The sequence below is a fragment of the Pristiophorus japonicus genome, chromosome 3 (assembly GCF_044704955.1).
Source record: "Pristiophorus japonicus isolate sPriJap1 chromosome 3, sPriJap1.hap1, whole genome shotgun sequence".
NCBI lineage: Eukaryota > Metazoa > Chordata > Chondrichthyes > Pristiophoridae > Pristiophorus > Pristiophorus japonicus.
In genome coordinates, this window is record NC_091979.1 from 197,531,527 (window position 1) to 197,552,273 (window position 20,747).

Genomic DNA, 20,747 nt, shown 5'->3' on the forward strand with positions numbered 1-20,747 from the left:
AACATAGCATTTGCTTTCTTAATTGCTGCTGTTAACACCCAGGTCTCTCTGAACACCAACATTTCCCAATCTCTCACTATTTAAAAAATACTCTGCTTTTCTATTTTTCCTCCCAAAAGTGGCTAACTTCATACTTCGCCACATTATATTCCATTTGCCGTGTTCTTGCGCACTCACTGAGCCTGTCTATATCCCCTTGAAGTTTCTTTGGATCCTTCTCAAAACTTACATTCCCACCGACCTTTGTATCATCAGCAAACTTGAATATATTACATTTGGTCCCCTCATCCAAATCATTGATACAGATTGTGAATAGCTGAGGCCCAAGCACTTGTGGGAACCCCACTAGTTACAGTCTGCCAACCCGAAAATGACCCATTTATTCCTCTCCGTTTTCTGTCCATTAATCAATCCATGCTATTATATTACCCCAAATTCCATGAGCCCTAATTTTGTTTAATAACCTCTTGTGTGGCACCTTATCAAATGCCTTCCGAAAATCCAAATACACTGGTTACCCCTTATCTATTCATAGAAACATAGAAAATAGGTGCAGGAGTAGGCCATTCGGCCCTTCGAGCCTACACCACCATTCAATAAGATCATGGCAGATTATTCCCTCAGTACTCCTTTCCTGCTTTCTCTCCATACCCCTTGATCCCCTTAGCCGTAAGGGCCATATCTAACTCCCACTTGAATATATCCAATGAACTGGCATCAACAACTCTCTGCGGCAGGGAATTCCACAGGTTAACAACTCTGAGTGAAGAAGTTTCTCCTTATCTCAGTCCTAAATGGCCTACCACTTATCCTAAGACTATGTCTCCTGGTTCTGGACGTCCCCAACATCGGGAACAGTCTTCCTGCATCTAACCTGTCCAGTCCCGTCAGAATCTTATATGTTTCCACGATATCCCCTCTCATCCTTCTAAACTCCAGTAAATAAAGGCCCAGTTGATCCAGTCTCTCCTCATATGATAGTCCAGCCATCCCTGGAATCAGTCTGGTGAACCTTCGCTGCACTCCCTCAATAGCAAGAACGTCCTTCCTCAGATTAGGAGACTAAAACTGAAAACAATATTCCAGGTGAGGCCTCACTAAGGTCCTGTACAACTGCAGCAAGACCTCCCTGCTCCTATACTCAAATCCCTTAGCTATGAAGGCCAACATACCATTTGCCTTCTTCACCATCTGCTGTACCTGCATGCCAACTTTCAGTGACTGATGAACCATGACACCCAGGTCTCGTTGCACCTCCCCTTTTCCTAATCTGCCGCCATTCAGATAATATTCTGCCTTCGTGTTTTTGCCCCAAAAATGGATAACCTCACATTTATCCACATTATACTGCATCTGTCATGCATTTGCCCACTCACCTAACCTGTCCAAGTCACTCTGTGTCCACCTCACAGCGCCACCCAGTTTAATGTCATCTGCAAACTTGGAGATATTACACTCAATTCCTTCATCTAAATCGTTAATGTATATTGTAAATAGCTGGGGTCCCAGCACTGAACCCTGCGGCACGCCACGAGTCACTGCTGCCATTCTGAAAAGAACCCGTTTATCCCGACTCTCTGCTTCCTGTCTGCCAACCAGTTCTCTATCCACGTCAGTACATTACCCCCAATACCATGCACTTTGATTCTGCACACCAATCTCTTTGCGGGACCTTGTCAAAAGCCTTTTGAAAGTCCACATCCATTGGTTCTCCCTTGTCCACTCTGCTAGTTACATCCACAAAAAATTCAAGATTCGTCAAGCATGATTTCCCTTTCATAAATCCATGCTGACTTGGTCCGATCCTGTCACTGCTTTCCAAATGAGCTGCTATTTCATCCTTAATGATTGATTCCAACATTTTCTCCACTACTGATGTCAGGCTAACCGGTCTATCATTACCCGTTTTCTCTCTCACTCCTTTTTTAAAAAGTGATGTTACATCCAGGCAATAGGAACTGATCCAGAGTCGATAGACTGTTGGAAAATGATCACCAATGCATCCACTATTTCTAGGGCCACTTCCTTAAGTACTCTGGGATGCAGACTATCAAGACTATAGCTCTCCCACTCTTTTTCCTGCCCTTCTGTGCAGCAGAGCCACCCACGGTGCCATGAACTTGGCTGTTGCTGCTCCCCCCTGATGAGTCATCCCCTCAACAGTACCCAAAGCGGTGTATCTGTTTTGCAGAGGGATGACCGCAGGGGACCGCTGCACTATCTTCCTTGCACTGCTTTTCCTGTTGGTCACCCATTTACTATCTGGCTGTGCACCCTTTACCTGCGGTAAGACCAACTCGCTAAACGTGCTATTCACGTCATTCTCAGCATCGTGCATGCTCCGGAGTGAATCCACCCGCAGCTCCAGTGCCGCAATGCGGTCCGTCAGGAGCTGGAGGCGGATATACTTCCCGCTCACGTAGTCGTCAGGGACACCGGAAGCGTCCCTGACTTCCCACATAGTACAGGAGGAGCATAACATGTGTCCGAGCTGTCCTGCCATGACTTAATCCTTAGATAAACTTAATTTGGCAATAACAATGCTAAAGGTTACGTACTGATAAAGAAAAAAAGAAAAGCTACTCACCAATCCCCTTGGCTGTGACGTCACCCTGCGATTTCTTTCTACTTCTTTTTTGCCTTCTCACTTCGCTGCAGCTGCACCAGCTGGCCTTTATAGGCATCTGCCTCCACGATCTCACGCCTCTCGACTGCCGCCTACTGTCCGACCTCCCGCTGGGCCTTTATAGGCCTCTGCCTCCACTAACTCACGCCTCTCGATTGCCGCCGCCTGTCCGACCTCCCGCTGGGCCTTTATAGGCCTCTGCCTCCACGATCTCCCGCCTCTCGATTGCCGCCGCCTGTCCGATCCCGCTGGGCCTTTATAGGTCTCTGCCTCCACTAACTCACGCCTCTCGACTGCCGCCGCCTGTCCGACCTCCCGCTGGGTCTTTGTAGGCCTCTGCCTCCACGAACTCCCGCCTCTCGACTGCCGCCTCAAGAGGTTACAACCTCAAAAAATGTCAAACATGATTTCCCTTTCATAAATCCGTGTGGACTCTGCCCAATCCTATTATTATTTTTTGAAGTGCCCTATTACCACATCCTTAATAATAGATTCTAACATTTTCCCTACTACTGATGTCAGGCTAACGGTTTTGTAATTCCCCGTTTTTTTTCTCCTGCCTTTCTTCAATAGCGGGGTTAAATTTGCTAACTTCCAATCTTTGGGAACCTTTCTAGAATCTATGGAATTTTGGAAGATGACAACCAATGTATCCACTATCTCTATAGCCACCTCTTTCAAAACTCTAGGATGTAGGCCATCAGGTCCAGAGGATTTATCGGCTTTCAGTCCCATTAATTTCTCCAGTACTATTTTTTTTACGAATATTAATTTCTTTCAATTTCCCAATCTCACTAAACCCTTGGTTTTCCAATATTTCCGGGAGGTTTTTTGTGTCTTCTTCTGTGAAGACAGACACAAAGTATTTGTTTAATTTCTCTGCCATTTGCTTATTCCCCATTATAATTTCTCCTGCCTGAGCCTGTAAGGGACCCACATTTACTTTCGCTAATCTTTTCCTTTTTACATACTTATAGAAGCTTTTACCGTCTCTTTTTATTTCTCTCGCTAGTTTACTCTCATGTTCTATTTTCCCTTTCTTTATCAATTTCTTGGTCCTCTTTTGCTGAATTCTAAAATCCTCCCAATCCTCAGGATTACTGCTCTTTTTGGCAACATTATAAGCCTCTTCCTTTGATCTTTAACTTCTCTTGTTAGCCATGATTGGACCACTTTTCCGGTGGAGTTTTTGGGGCCGAAATTGGCCCTTTCAATAAGAACCGTGGCCGCCACTCGGTAAGCACTCACCGTTCGGTTGGCACAGAGGGGCCGACATTTTGAAAATTGCCCTTGTGGATTTTCCTGGCGGAGAACATCTCCGCTCCATCTGTGTTGCTGCCCCATCGACCCCTTACCAACCAGTGGCGACCCCCTTTCTGCCCCGCATGTGAAATTGCCCTGCGGGAGTGGATTAGCCGCCGGCTGGTGCCACTGACAGTTTTCCTCGGTAGAAACCTTCTTGTGGCTGGGCGGCGCGCCCACCGTTAAAGTGGAGGGCGCACTGCCGCGGCTGCCCTTTTATTTTAATTGTCGGCCGACTGCCAGGTCAGCCATACAATGGCGGCTATGGGTTCGGCCGGGCCCCAACGAGCAGCCCGCTACCCCTCTTGGGTACCGGCTGCTGTCCCGGCCAAAATCCTCCCTGGTGGCCCGGTGTTTGCCACTGAAAAAGCTGTAGAGTTTGCGGCAGTCCTCCCCATTAACTGATGGAGAGGGATGTTGTGACGTGTCAACGCGACATGTTCGCATCGCGCTGATGTCATCAGCGCTGTGCTGATGACTTGGAGCGATGGCAGCTCCGACCCCCTCGCACGTCCGCCCCTCTGTCGACGGCCCCTCCGACCCGCTGATGACACCACATCCACCCACTCCAAAGAAACCAAAGAGCTGAATTTCTCCGGATTGTCTGCCCATGCATTTGGGCAGATGGTGCACTTAAAAATCGGCAGGTGCACCCCATTTCTGGTGGAGGGAAATTTCGGCACCTGTGTCTTAAAGGAATGTATATTTGTTGTAAATTATGTATTAATCCTTTAAATGCTAGCCATTGCTCGTCTACCGTCATACCTTTTAATGTAGTTTCCCAATTTACCTCAGCCAACTCACCCCTCATAGCTACGTAGTTTGCTTTGTTTAGATTTAAGACTCTCGTTTCGGATTTAACTAAATCACTTTCAAACTTAATATAAAATTCTATCATATTATGGTCACTCTTCGCTAAGGAACCCTTTAATACAAGGTTATTAATTAATCCTTTCTCATTACACAATACTAGATCTAAAATTGCTTGCTCCCCAGTTGATTCCTCAACATACTGATCTAGAAAACTATCTTGCAAACATTCCATTAATTTGTCCTCCACATTATTACTGCAAATTTGGTTTGTCCAGTCCACATGTAGATTAAAGTTTCCCATGATTACATGCGCCTCTCATTTCCTGATTTATACTCTGCCCTATATTACAACTACTATTTGGGAGCCTGTAAATAACTCCCACCAATGTTTTCTGCCCCTTGCTGTTTCTTAGCCCCACCCAAACTGATTCTACTTCTTGATTTTTGGAGCCAAGATCGTTTCTCTTTACTGTCTTTATCACATCCTTTATTATCCTCCTTTTCCAATTTGTCTCTCTCTTCTAAAAGTTAAGTATCCTGGAATATTTAGTTCCCAACCTTGGTTATTTTGCAACCACATCTCCGTAAGCGCTATTAGATCAAACCTATTAATTACTATCTGCGCTATTTTGTTGCGAATGTTTTGCACATTCAGATATAGTGCCTTTAGCTTTGACTTTTTTCTATTTTTCCCTGATGTCACCTTAGTCACTGATGCCCTATTACCTTTGTTACTCTCTGTCCCTTGCTGACCCACTCTGCTTATTTTTACCCAAAGCTCTGCTCTAGAGCCTTGACATTTCTCTTGCTGTTTTTAAATGTAATCTTTCCTAAATCCTCCCCCCCCCCCCCCCACCCCACTCATTAGTTTAAAGCCCTGGCTACTGCCCTAGTTATTCGATTCGCAAACACACAGGTTCCAACCCAGTTCAAGTGGAGCCCATCCCAACAGAACAGCTCCCTCTTTCCCCAGTACTCGTGCCTGTGCCCCACAAAGCCAATGAGCTTCTGTATTACCTTTGGATCATATTCAACAACAGATAAAATAGTGGTCTAACTGTGTCTGTGTCTGTACCATGGACAAGGATCAATCATTCAGTGTTTGAGATCAAATAATTATAGACTCTGAAACACACGCTCACGAACATTTTTGGTAAGTGAACCTCCAATCAAACAAACTGACTACATCTGCTGTACATTAGATGATACAGCTGAGCTTACTGGGCAAATTTAAGAGGAGACAAAGCCCAGGTATTTTAGGAGAAAAACAGACAGAGCCATTTTCTTTTAAGAAGGGATGACAAATTCAGAACAAAAGAAATTCAAAGACATACACATCTAATAAAATCATAAAGGGAATGAAGCTTTACGATGAACAAAATATTGCATCAGCCTCTTGCGAGTTTCAGCGAAAGCTCTTACAAAAATACTTGAGAATTACTGCTTGTTTCAGTAACACCAACAAAACACTGAAAATAAGGAAAAATAGTAATGATAGCCACTTCAGATCTGACTGCTCTATGTCATCGAATTTGGTGTAAAGCTTTCTCTACATTAAGAAAAATGGAAATCACCTGTAATTCCTGGATGTAGGACAACCAGAACAATTACTAAAACAAGCAACAAGTCATAAAAAATAAACGCGGAAAGGAAAACTGGAAGCTTGTTTACTCACAAGCAGACCAGATTTGAGCAATTCCCCCCCACCCCGGAAAATAATTCATGCTTGCACGTAAGCTGCACCTCAAACTTAAATTAATCCCTAATGTTTGAAAAGTGTGGCTTATATTTTGGTCCATATAAGCCACACTTGGAGCACATGGCTAACTTAGTGGGAGTTACCTGTACAGTCTGGACATGAGGTGATTGTATAACGGATGATTGAGCTGCCTGGATAACTCCTTGGACTTGAACAGTCTGTCCATTCGGCAACTGCACGAAAGTTACTGTTGGACTGGTTGTTGACTGGATTCCAGGCATTGTTACCTGTATATATTAAATATGAGGAAACTTGGTTACTGTAATTAGTTCATCCTTCAAAAATTAATTCAAATCATTTCATTCAAATATAGATACTGTAACATGAAAAAAAACAAACATACTCCGAGCAGGAAACACAAACTTTTTTTAAACACTTAACAATATGACTTTAATGTAGAAAAATGGCCCAAGGCTCTTCAGGGAGCTGTTCCCATGTTCGCTGATCTATATTGGCTCTTGCCTGGTCTGCCAACACCTCAAATTTAAAATTTTCATTCTGTGTTCAAATCCCTCCATGGCCTCAACCCTCCCTATCTCTACAACCTCCACCAGCCCCATAACTTCCGAGAACTCTGTGCTCCGCCAATTCTGGCATCTTGTGCACTCAGACTTCCTTCTTCCCACTATTGACAACCGTACATTCAGTTGTCTGTGCCCCAAGCTTTGGAATCCCTCCCTAAACCTTTTCGCCTCTCTCTTTACTCCTTTAAGTCTCTTCTTAAAACCTACCTTCTTTGACAAAACTTTTGGTCACCTGTCCCAATGTCTCCTTCTTTGGCTCGTGTCAATTTTTTTGTCTGATTATGCTTCTGTAAAGCACTTTGCGACGTTTTACGACTTTAAAGGTGCATATAAATGCAAGTTGTTGTTATTCAAAAATAAATATTAGAAGAAATCAAAAAGGTGGGTTTCAGATAAGCTGAATAACAAGGGTGGAGGGTGGCTGGCCAGAAGGGCACTGGAATAGTTGAGTTTGGATGGAACGTCGGCATGGACAAGGGTTTGGTGGCAGATAGGCTGAGGTAGGTGCAGAGAAGAGGAATGTTACAGAAGTGATGGAGAGGGTACACGGTCGGAAGCTTAGCTTGGGGTCAAATAAGACATTGAGGATGCAATCTGGTTCAGCCTAATATGGTGACTGGGAAGGGGGATGGAGTGTTTGTGGCAGGGGCCACAAAGACAGTGGCTTCAATCTTCTCAATGGCAAGCTAAAAGAACTTGCCAGTCATTCAAGACTGGATAGCATTTTACAAAGGGGCAATCAGACACCAAAGAGGAGTTTTAGAGAGAATTGGAAGAGGTGGCTAGAGATGCAGTTGAAGAGGTGGGTTTTGAAAATGGGAAGATATGTGTCAATGCAGAATTTATTGAGAAGGTAAACAGTTTTTCCCGATACAGCATATTACGAGTTGAGACCATACTGAAAAACAATTATATTTAAACTAATGAGGTGCTGTAAACTGGGGGATAACTAATATCAGTACCTAATTTTATCAGAACAAAATTTAACGATGTGACGAGAGACTAGGGGCTGGATTTTCCAGTCCTTTGCGCTTCGGGTTTTGCCCTGGAGCGGCGTGAAATGGGGCAGCGAGGTCTCCTGCGTTCGGTCGCGATCCTCGGGTCTGGTTTTGCGGCAGCGCTAAGCAGTATCGCCGGGAAAAGCTGCACTGGGTGTGCAACGTCTCTGGTTGCGACACCGTCCGAGTTTTGACTCAAACCCGACCCGTACGCTTGGAATCGCGCCTCGCGGAAACCAGAGCGGTCCAGCCATGCCGGTGATGGTGCTGTAAAGGTAAGTGAGAGTGACTGTTCTTTTAATTTTTTTAGGGATTTATGTTGTGGTGGCGTGGGCAATGTTTTGGGAATGTTTGTGGTTTTTTTTTTTTTAAAAAGCCCCCCTCCCTACCGCAAGGCCTATCTTGGAGCGCACACGGCCCGGCACTTTAGTTCGCGAGTTTCCCATCCTTGCACCATGAAAGTCGTACAACATCTCCCTTAGTGCTGTGCATCGTGGCGCAGGGCCCAGATGCCCAAACTTCTTTACTAAAGCGCAACCTATTACTGGCCGGTAACTTTCCCGCCCCACCCTCGTTTTCACCCCAAAAACAGAAAAGCCTCAAATCCAGCCCATGGTCCTTCATACAATATTGAGAAATCGTTAAACGAAAAAGAAAGAAGTTGCATGTACGTGCGGCCTTTCGGAACCTCAGGATGCCCCAAAGTGCTTCACAGCCAATGAAGTACTGTTGAAATATAGTTACTGGTGTAACATAGGGAAATGTAACAGGCAATTATAATGCAGAGGAGTAAAGGATTTAATTTTAAAACAACGTTGAAGGAGCAGGAACCTTCCCCAGGAAAAAGAAAAGGGTTGCAGTGAAGATGAGGAATAAATAAAGAGCTAGGTGTCATCAATGTACATGTGAAAGCTGACCTCATGTTCACGGATGATGTCAGCAATGGATAGCATGTAGATTAGGGCGACGGGAGCCAAGGATAAATCCTTCGTGGACTACAGAGGTAACAGTACTTGGGCAAGAGAAGCCAGTGCTAGAGATGCTCAGGCTACGATTGCGCAGGTAAGAGTGGAAGCAAGCGTGGTGTAGCCCCGGTGAGCTGAACAATGGAGGAGAGGCATTGGACAAGGATGGTGTGGTCGACTACGTGGAAGCCTGCAGAGTGGTTAAGGAGGGACAGTGCACCTCATTTTTTTGAATAAACCTAGTCTTATTCTTTCTTGGCTGGGCTTATCCACCCAGTGAAACAAATGTTACAATCCTGAGCCAAATCAAAAGATCCACCCCATTTTTAACTGTTATGCTCAACACTGCTAGGAAACTATGTAAAGTCACATGATGGTATTGAAGCGCCTTTAAAAACATAATTATTTTGAAAAATGCAGCAGACTCCAAGGTCACCACTATAAATGGTATCCCTTCGTATATATATGAATGGCAGCTATTGCTTTGTAAGACAGAATGTCTAAGGTGAATGATGACAGTGCTCAAGAATGCAGATTTAATGCATAATTTAGCATCATGTAGTAATTAACACAACAGGTTAAGTGTCAGCAAAAGTTGCACCAAAGGTCAAAAAAGCACAGATTCACAGTGACACTTCTGTTCTTTCAACTAAAGGTGAATTAAGGACAGGTTTGTGCTGCGAGCTTGGCCCACCAGGAACGGGACTGAGAGTATGACACTACAAAATGTCTTGTGCTTACTCAAAAATATTGTTGTGAACCATAGAAGAAAGGAGGTTGACTACTAACAAAGTAGTCACTGGTGTATTATAAAAAACGTAGCAGCCAATTTTCACCCACACACAGTAATGTGATAATGACTAGATCATCTGTTTTAGTGATGTTGGTTGAGGGATAAACATTGGCCAGAGCACCGAGGGAAACTCCCCTGCTCTGCTTTGAAATAGTGCCTGTGGGAGCGCAAGCCCACATTTCTGAAACGCTTTGCTTTGGCGCGGTCTGGAGATATCGAAAGGGTTAAAAGTTGGAAGATTGAAGTTTGGATTAAAACAGGATGATTGGATCCAAACAGGCTGCTAGATGATAGCCATTTAGCCATTGAAATGAGTAGCTGGTCATTTACCTGTATGTTAAGTATTTGAGTGTACCTTTGTTACTATGATCTGGTTTATGTATAGTAGTTCAGAAAGCAGTTAGCCGTGATTTCAGGACAATGCCATTTTGATTCTACATCGTCTGCATGTTAATTGTCTAAATGTACTATGCAAAGAAATAAGAGTTCAAAGGCTTTTTTGGTATAAAGATGAGTTTGACACATACACATTAGACACTAGACATTCGGAAGGTGTGTGCCTCACAAGCAGCCACTGGAATCAGAGCAAGCAGAAAATTGGTTTGTGAAGTGTTTGTGTTTCAGTAGTTTTCATACTTGGTTTGTATAGTGTGAATGTCTGAATAAAAGACCTGATCCTGCCATTTGCTACAACTGAGTGTGTGTGTAATTTGACGTTTAAAGCAACAAAGCGAAAAGAGCAAGAAAGCTGTACAAGAGTGCCATGAGATCTTTTATGTCCACCCGAATGGACAAACGGGGCCTCAGTTTAACATCTCATCCGAAAGATGCCACCTCCGACAGTATTTGAACCCATAGCCTTCTGACTCAGAGGCAAGATTACTACCACTGAATCTGTTACTGGATCTGCGTGAAGCAGGGACCCTGGCTGATTTTTCCACTCCCTAGCCAGGGTCACTGAGACCAATTGTGGCACTGGTCCTAAACACCCTGACAGATTTATCAGATAGAAGGTTTTGAAACCATTCTGAGGTGAAAGGATAGTTGCAAATGCAGTGCACAACAGTCAGGTCAACATTCTACCTTCTAAGATGGGGTTGGATAATATCTCAAAAGATTTATAACTGAAGCTGGAAATATTCGTGCTGTCACTGGTCACAAAATGTCATTTGTTAAGCACACTGAAAAAATACCTGTGCTATAGTGGCAAGCTGTGCTGTGCTGAGCTGGTGGGTTTCCGTTTCTGAAATTGCAGTGTCACCATGTTGAACCTCTGCACTAGAATCCATTGTGTCCTTTACCTGCAGTACCAAAATACAGAATGAAAGCATAAGCAACATACACTATTGGGAGTATAACTTACAGGGAAAAGCAGGTGCCCACTGTACATCAAGTTATTTATTTGGCAAGTTATTCAAAAAAGTGAATGCTTTCCTGTTTGTGTAGCCACACATAAATGTTGGGATAGTTCTCCCTAGAGCAGAAAAGGTTAAAGGGTATTTAATAGAGGTGTTCAAAATGATGAGCGGTTTTGATGGAGTAAAGGAGAGACTGTTTTCACTGGCAGGAGGGTCTGTAACCAGAGGACACAGATTTAAAACAACTGGCAAAGAATCAGAGGGGAGATGAGGAGAATTCTTTTTAAACTGCGAGTTATGATGATCTGAAATGCACTGCCTGCAAGGGTGCTGGAAGCAGATTCAACTGTAGCTTTCTAAAGGGAATTGGATATATACTTGAAAAGGAAAATTTGCATGGCTATGGGGAAACAGCGGGGGAGTGGGAGTAATTGAAGAGCTTAAATGGACTCTCAGCATATTGAACAGAATTGTTTCTTGAGGCGCGATGGGGAAGGGGAGGAAAAAAAGAAAAACTTTGTGCCACCAACATCAATGACAGTGAGTTCGTAGATATAGTTTTTTTCAAAATAATGCTTTTGTGAAAATAGTGAAAATTGAAAATAGTGAAAAATAATTTTTTCAAAATAATGGAGCCATGAACTCCTTGAATGGTGGTGCAGGCTCGAAGGGCCGAATGACCTACTCCTGCACCTATTTTCTATGTCTATGTTTTCACAAAAGAGCATTGCAACATTGCAAATAAGATTTATATTCAGTAGCTGCACTGATGTATCTCTGTACTTCGATGGTTACATAAATATGCCATGCCTAATTATGAGATGTTGCTGCTCTTGGTCAGTATACAATAAATGGCCGATGGACATATGTAACATGTATAGGGGGTATTTGTTTTTAATATCCTTCTCCTTCAGTAATTTTTCAGTTTTCATTTTGAAAAATTTAAATTCAGGTGTATTTTTATCGTTTTCCTTGCCTGAAGACAGTGGACTCACAGGTAGCATCAGCCTTTCACTACCATGACCAAGTGACCATCATTCATACCAGAACTTCTTTAATGAGTATCTGATTGTAGAAAGGGGAGCAAAGCTGAGCCTCGTCCTGGATCACTGGATATCTACCAGGAGTGGGCTCGCAAGGCGATTTCACGCTGCGCCACCCCCCGCCTTCTATCCCAGGGACAGGTCTGGCAACAGACTCCCATCACTCCTGCACAGGCAAGATGAAGTAACTAAAGAGGACAGGGAATTCAACCTGGAACCTTTATGATATGTATGATTCGGTATCGAAACCACCAAAAATCTTCAGAAAAAAAATGTTCTGGGTCAAAACGGAGGGGGAAAAATTCAATGCTACAAAAAACCTTTAAAAACCTCTGAGCTATTCATTCTTAACACAAGACATGAAAATACTCAAATTTTCTCCATATCACAATCATAGCAAACCACATCTTTGAAATGTGTGATTTCTGGGAATGCAATTTTACTAGTGGTTAGTTAATTACTGAGTAAAACAGGAATTCTCCTAGTTTTTCATTAGAAATTTCAGCTTCTAATTAGTCTCTTTATATAGTTTGTTGAAACATACTCTCCTTAAATTTAGGTTACACAATTTCTTTAAATGGTGTACTCGAGACCAGGGCAGGGGAACCCGGACAGAGCACACATCCATCGTAGCTGAAAGAGATGCAAAGAAACCTAATACGGCGAGACTCAAAAACAGAATGATTCGGAGATAGTTGCATGCTTGGCATGTCAGTCAGGTAAAAAAAAAAATCAATCAAAATTTATTGAGATTAATTTAGCATTCAAGAAGTTACTGGTGAAAGCCATAAATAAAAACTAGACAGTTTAAAAACCTGCACTATGCCACAATCACATGCAGAATTACTTTTAGCATATCAGAGAGCTCCACACTGTGAAGCGGCTTTACATAGACTGCAAGCAGACCTGTGCAAACGGTTTCCCGTACATTAAAGATGTTTTGGCTTCAAAGTAAAATTGATTCATCACTCTCTTCTGTAAAACACACAAATTTAGAATAATATTCAAATTTGTTTCAGAATATAAGTGTAAACAACAGCTGTTAAGTGATAATTCAGTCAAGCTTAATCACTCGTTATACAGGTACAGGGGGAAGAACACGATCCAGATCAAAAAGTGTGGGGGAGGGGGGGGGGGGGGGCGAGAGGAAGAGAGAATGAGAGCGAGAACATGATCCAGATGGGAAGACAGTTCTTTCAACCCCACCCTGTTTACACCAGCACAACATTCTCCCTCCCCCCCCCCACCCCCCCGGTTGAGGAAGGAAGGTCAGGAATTCATTTAGGAGGGAAAAGTTCAGGAACTTGTTGCGGTGTGTGGGGGAGGTTAGAAGCTCGGGGGTGGGCACAAGGTCAAGAACTTGTTGCAGGGGTGGGTGGTGAAGGTTCTAAATGGCGAGGTTGTGCCCTGTCTGTTCTCTGAAAGCAGTACTGTGTCGGAGCCTGGCAGTCAGAATGAATGGATCAAATTACAAATTGCAAAGTACCGGATTACTCAGACAGGTAGCATCCAATTATACATTCCTGTCAAACTGCTGGGCATATCATATCCTCCAAGGAGACCAATCAGAAATCCGGTCTTGTTCCCCCAAGGGGAACATTCAGAACTTTGGTGTCACAAATAGTTACAGCCATAAATAAACGGAGTGATTACCTGCATGAACATTTTTGTCCTTCAGCACATTGATGCCGTGGACTCCTTCCCATTATTGCACATGCACGCTCGATCCGGTCCGATATATGAGGAAGCCAATTTGCTGAGCTTGGAGCTCGAGTCTGAGCTTGCTGGGTTATCTTCCAAAAATCAATCACTGTACCAAGAGCCTCCAGTACTTTTGCCTAGAATATCGTTGTGATTATCTACATGGCCTTCTCAGAGAGGGAAGAAATCGGGGGGGGGGGGAAAGAGAGAGACTGGGGAAGGGAGAGAGAGAGAGAGAGCGCGCGCGAGAGCCTTTTGGGGGGGGGGGGGAGGGGGGAGGAGAGAGAGAGAGAGATTTGGGGGGGGGAAAGGGGCGCGAGAGACTTGGGGGAGGAGGGGCGCAAGAGACTTGGGGGGGAGGGGCGCGAGAGACTTTGGGGGGGAGAGGCGCGAGAGACTTGGGGGGAAGAGAGGGAGCGAGACTTGGGGGAAAAGAGAGGGGGTGAGACTTGGGGGGGGGGAAGAGAGGGGGCGAGACTTGGGGGGGGGGAAGAGAGGGGGCGAGACTTGGGGGGGGAAAGAGAGGGGGCGAGACTTGGGGGGGGAAGAGAGGGGGCGAGACTTGGGGGGAGAAGAGAGGGGGCGAGACTTGGGGGGGGAAGAGAGGGGGCGAGACTTGGGGGGGGAAGAGAGGGGGCGAGACTTGGGGGGGGGAAGAGAGGGGGCGAGACTTGGGGGGGGAAAGAGAGGGGGCGAGACTTGGGGGGGGGGGGAAGAGAGGGGGCGAGACTTGGGGGGGGGGGAAGAGAGGGGGCGAGACTTGGGGGGGGGGGAAGAGAGGGGGCGAGACTTGGGGGGGGAAAGAGAGTGGGCGAGACTTGGGGGGGGAAAGAGAGGGGGCGAGACTTGGGGGGGGGAGAGAGGGGGCGAGACTTGGGGGGGAAGAGAGGGGGCGAGACTTGGGGGGGGAAGAGAGGGGGCGAGACTTGGGGGGGGGGAAGAGAGGGGGCGAGACTTGGGGGGGGAAGAGAAGGGGCGAGACTTGGGGGGGCGAGAGTTGGGGGGGGGAAGAGAGGGGGCGAGACTTGGGGGGGGGGGGAAGAGTGGGAGGGCGAGTGGGTGGGGGGGGAAAGAGAGGGTGCGAGACTTGGGGGGGGGGGGGGGGAAGAGTGAGAGAGAGAGCGAGAGACTGGGTGGGTGGGGGAGGGGAGGGAAGAGGCGGAGGGGTAGGGGGCGCGTGCGGGGGGAAGAGCTGGCGGGGGCGGGGGGGGGGGGCGAAAACGTGATCCAGATGGTAAGACGAATCCCATCTCCTGTACGCCTGCACCACGTTCTGCCTCTCCTCCCCCTACACCTGTTTGATTTCTCAAAGCTCAGTGCATATGTGGCAAGTGATATCATTGGACTGGACAAAATCCGGAAGTCAAGTCATCAGTCAGGTACTTGGTGCGAGGAGAATGTCATGAATCCGTGGGAGCGGGGGGGTATTCGAGAACCTGGGCAGGGAGAGGTGGTCAAGAACGCGGTGGGTGGGGGGGAAGTGGTGGCGGTGGGGAACATCAGGAACTTGGGTAGGCGCGAGAATGTCAGGACCTCGGGCAGGGGGAGGTCAGAAACTTGGCCTGGGCAGGGGGGGGGGGGGCAGGGAGTGTCAGGCACTTGAGAGGTGGGTCATAAACTTGTTTGGTGGGTGGAGGAAGGTCTTAAGTTGAGAGAGTGAGTCCCATCTTCCAAGGGATATGTTCTGTCTGGAGTCGGCAGTCAGAATGGCTCAAATTACACTTTGCAAAGTCACCGATTACGCCGGCAGGGTTGTTCTAATTACACATTGAAACCGCCACCCAGTTTAGTGTCATCTGCAAACTTGGAGATATTACACTCAATTCCATCATCTAAATCATTAATATATATTGTAAAGAGCTGGGGTCCCAGCACTGAGCCCTGCGACACTCCACTAGTCACTAACTGCCATTCTGAAAAGGACCCGTTAATCTCACTCTGCTTCCTTTCTGCCAACCAGTTCTCTATCCACGTCAGTACATTACCCCCAATACCATGTGCTTTGATTTTGCACACTAATCTCATGTGGGACCTTGTCAAAGGCCTTTTGAAAGTCAAATACACCACATCCACCAGTTCTCCCTTGTCCACTCTGCCAGTTACATCCTCAAAAAATTCCAGAAGATTTGTCAAGCATGATTTCCCTTTCATAAATCCATGCTGACTTGGACCGATCCTATCACTGCTTTCCAAATGTGCTGCTATTTCATCCTAAATGATTGATTCCAACATTTTCCCCACTACTGATGTCAGACTAACCGATCTATAATTACCCATTTCCTCTCTCCCTCCTTTTAAAAAAAAAATGGTGTTACATTAGCAACCTCCAGTCCATAGGAACTGATCCTGAGTCGATAGACTGCTGGAAAATTATCACCAATGCATCCACTATTTCTAGGGCCACTTCCTTAAGTACTCTGGGATGTAGACTATCAGGCCCTGGGGATTTATCGGCCTTCAATCCCGTCAATTTCCCGCCTAATAAGGATATCCTTCAGTTCCTCCTTCTCACTGGACCTATGAAGTAGCTATGTGTTGCAAGACAAACATTCCTGACATTGTCTCCTGTTATCATGGATTACAAAATGTCGGTCCGAGAAGTTAAAGATTAATTCTGGAGCATTTCTCTCAGCTTTGCATAAAATTTTCAACAAATATTTCCTGAAAGAGAGGCAAATGAATTGTAGGATTTTGTCTGGGAACCTCTAAGGACTCCCGTGGTACTGCAGTGGCGTGTCAGCCAAGAATATGTGCTGAAGTCTCTGGAGTGGAACCCACAAGCTTCTGGCTCAGAGGTGAGAATGCTACCACTGAGCCAAGGCTGATACCTTGCAAGCAGGAAGTTTCTCAGCATGTGCTTCAGCTCAGCCCCTCGCTGTACAAATGAGTTGACAACAGGACCCTCAGGCTGAGAGCTATGTGGATAGCACGTTTCTAGAAGTGGTCACCCCACAGCTAAAGAGTGTGCAGGCAGAGAGGAAGTGGGTGACCACCAGACAGAAGAGGAGGACTAGGCAGGTAGTGCAAGGAGCCCCCCCGCCCCCCCCACATTCTGTTCTGAGTACTGGTGCCTCTTAGGCGTGCAGCCAAAGCCAAGTACATGGCACCATGGGTGGCTCAGCTGCACGGAGGGAGGAGGGGGGGGGGGGGGAAAGAGAAGAAGAATGGAAGAGCTATAGTGGTAGGGGATTCAATAATCAGGGGAGCAGACAGGCGTTTCTGCGGCCGCAGACGTGACTCCAGGATGGTATGTTGCCTCCCTGGTGCCAGGGTCAAGGATGCAGGGCATTCTGGGGGGAGAGGGTGAACAGCCAGAGGTCGTGTCCATATCGGTCAGTACCCATAGGTAGAAAGAGGGATGAGATCCTGCAGGCAGAATTTAGGGAGCTAGGAGAGAGATTAAAAAACAGGACCTCAAAAGGTGGTAATCTCCAGGTTGCTGCCAGTGCCACGTGCTAGTGTGTACAGAAATAGAGGATAGAGATAAATGCGTGGCTGGAGAAATGGTGCAGGCGGGAGGGTTTTAGATTCCTGAGGCATTGGGACAGTTTTTGCGGGAGGTGAGACCTGTACAAGCCAGATGGATGCACCTCAACAGAGCCAGGACCAATATCATCGCGGAGGGGTTTGCTCGTGCTGTTGGGGAGGGTTTAAACTAGCTTGGCAGGGGGATGGGAACCGGAGAATAGATTCAGTAGGGAGAGAAGCAATGCTGGATTGGGTAGCAGAAAAGTAGAAAGTGAATTTGGAAGACAGGGAAAGCAAGGGCTAGAAAATAGACAACAAGGGAGTTTGCTACCACTAAATGGTATATACCTTCAATGCAAGAAGTATAGGGAATAAGGCAAATAAGCTGAGAGCACAAATAGACACTTGGGAGTACGATATTATAGTGTTACTGAGACATGGTTGAAAGGGCAGGTATGGTAGCTCAACATTCCTGGTTACAGGGTTTTCAGACGGGATTTGGGGGGGGGGGGGGTCGCAGTATTGATTAAAGAAACAATTACAGCTGAGAAGGGATGATATGTGAGGGGGCTCATTAAACGAGGCCATATGGGTTGAATTGAAGAACAAAAAAGGGGCGATCACACTACTGGGAGTGTACTATAGACCCCCATACAGTCAGAGGGAGATAGAAGAATAAATATGTGGGCAAATTGCTGCGAAGTGCAAAAACTATAGCGCTGTAATAGTGGGGGATTTCAACTACCTTAATATTAATTGGGAAAAAAGCAGTGTGAATGGTACAGAGGGTGCAGAATTTCTAAAATGCATACAGGAGAACTTCTTTAGCCAGTATGTAACAAGCCCAACAAGGGAGGGGGTGGTTCTGGACTTGGTTTTGGGAAATGAAGAGGGGCAGGTGAAAGGGGTATCATTTTGGTGCTAGTGATCATAATTCAGTAAGATTTAGGGCAGTTATGGAAAAGGACAAAGGTGAACCAGGAATAAAAGTTCTCAATTGGGGTAAAGCTGATTTTGCTGAGCTGAGAAGGGAATTGGCCAAAGTGGACTGGAAACAGCTACTTGATAGTAAATCAGTGTGACAGCAGTGGGAGACATTCAAGGAGGAGCTCCTGAGGGTACAGAGCAAGTATGTTCCCTTAAAAAAAGGGGTAGGGCTAACAAATCTACAGCCTCCTGGATGCCAAAGGACATACAGGGTAAGATAAAGAAAAAAAGGGAAGCTTATGACAGATGCCGAAAACTCAATACTGCAGAAACTCTAGAGGAGTATAAGTAGTGCAGGGGTGCAATTATAAAAGATATCAGGAAAGCATGAAAGAATGTTGGTACGTAAAATCAGGGAAAACCCAAAGATGCTTTACCATAAAGGAAATCTGTGTGTGGAAGCAGAAGTCGTGGGTATGATTCTTAATGAATACTTTGCATCTGTTTAAAAAAAAGAGAGGGGTGATGCAGACTTTGCAATGAGGGAGGAGCAGTGTGAAATATTAGATGAGATAAACATAGAGAGGAAGTATTAGGGGCTTAGCAGCTTTGAAAGTGGATAAATCCCCATGCCCAGATGAAATGTATCCCAGGCTGTTCAGAGAAGCAAAAGAGGAAATAGCAGAGGCTCCAACCATCATTTTCCCGTCTTCTCTGGTTACAGGTGTAATGCCAGAGGATTGTTAATGTTGTACCTTTGTTTTAAAAGGAAGAAAGAGATAGACTGAGTAATTCCAGGCCAGTCAGCCTAACCGCAGTGGTGGGAAAATTATTGGGAAAAATCCTGAGGGATAGGATAAATCTTCATTTGAAAAGACATGGATTAATCAAGGACAGTCAGCATGGATTTAAGGGAAGGTTGCGTCTGACTAACTTGATTGAATTTTGAGAGGAGGTAACCAGGAGGGTCGATGCACATGATGTAGTGTATATGGATTTTAGCAAAGCCTTTAATAAGGTCCCATATGACAGACTAGTCACGAACGTAAAAGCCCACGGAATCCAGGGCAAAGTGGCAAATTGGATCCAAAATTGGCTGAGAGATAGGAAGCAAAGAGTAATGGTTGATTGGTGTTTTTGTGACTGGAAGGCTGTATCCAGTGGAGTGTCACAGGGCTCAGTGCTGGGTCCCTTGCTTTTTGTGGTATATATCAATGACTTGGACTTGAATGTTGGAGGTATGAAGAAGAAGTTTGTAACCACAATGTAACACCACTGTATTACTGTATACTGTATTACTGTATACACTCAATCTAGATGCACACCCTGACCACAAGGGGTGAACTTGTGGGAGACACTCCTTACCTGATCACACAGGTATAAAAAGGGAGGTTCCACGCAGGGTCATCGTCTTTGGAGTCCTGTGAATAAAGAGTTAAGGTCACAGAGTGACCATGTCCTCAGAATGTGCCTCGTGTGGTTTCATGCTATAGAGTAAGGACTTTACATTGGCGACGAAAAACGGGAATTCACGGCCCACGATAATGGCCACTGGTAGCACAGAGGAACGGTACTGTGTTGGGGAAGACTGGGACGATTTTGTCGAGAGGCTTCAGCAAAGCATCGTTACTTAAGAATGGCTGGGCGATGCAGCGGCCGACAAGCTAAGGGCTCATCTTTTGACCAGCTGCGGACCAAAGACTTACGCGCTCATGAAGGACTTACTAGCACCCGAAAAGCCAGCGGACAAAATCTTTGAAGAACTTAGCAAATTGATCGGGAAGCACCTTAAAGCGGTGAGTAGCATACATATGGCCCGACACAGATTCTACACCCACCGACATCGTGACGGACAGAGCATACCAGACTTCGTAGCGGACCTCCGGCATTTGGCCAGCCTCTGTATGTTCACAGACGCTTGCAGGGTGGAGATTCCAAGGGACTTCTTTATCAAGGGCATCGGTCATGCGGGAATTTTCCGCAAATTAATTGAGACCAAGGATTTGACCTTGGAAGTGGCGGCGTTGATGGCTCAAACTTTCATGGCGGGGGAGGAAGAGACGAAAATAATATACGCGCGCAATTCTGCCTGTAACGCGGCGATGGATCAGGGAGTCAACATCATCAATGCGACTCAGAGCCCGGCAGGCAGGCAGGGGCAGTCCGACACTCCCCAGGCAGCAATAGACCCCAGAGTAGGGCTTCAACAGAGACAATGGCAGGCTGAACGGATATTCACACCATCACAGTGGACAATGCGGCCCGGGATGGGGTACTTAAGAGCAGTCAAAGGGATAGTCAGCGCGGAATGCCTGGCCATAGTCCCTTTGTTCCCAACAATGGATACTTTAACTCATGCTGGAGGTGTGGGGGATAACACTCAGCTAGATCTTGCAGATTTCAACAGTTTGTCTGCAGGAACTGCAATCTCAGTGGCCACTTAGCTCGAATGTGCAGGAAGTCTGCAACC

General features: G+C 45.9%; 1 protein-coding gene across 3 annotated transcripts in view; it reads right to left on the reverse strand.

Moving 5' to 3' along the window:
* creb1b (cAMP responsive element binding protein 1b) overlaps positions 1 to 20,747 on the reverse strand; it is a 106,270-nt gene that overhangs the window by 39,216 nt on the left and 46,307 nt on the right. For 2 of the 3 annotated variants that reach the window (XM_070876194.1, XM_070876193.1), the window contains exons 2-3: positions 10,974 to 11,081; positions 6,584 to 6,727 (exon numbers count right to left, since the gene is read on the reverse strand). In XM_070876194.1, coding sequence (XP_070732295.1) covers positions 6,584 to 6,727; positions 10,974 to 11,069 — 240 coding nt within the window. In that variant the 5' untranslated portion in view covers positions 11,070 to 11,081. The remainder of the gene's footprint in view (positions 1 to 6,583; positions 6,728 to 10,973; positions 11,082 to 20,747) is intronic. The other variant, XM_070876195.1, reaches the window with a different exon arrangement.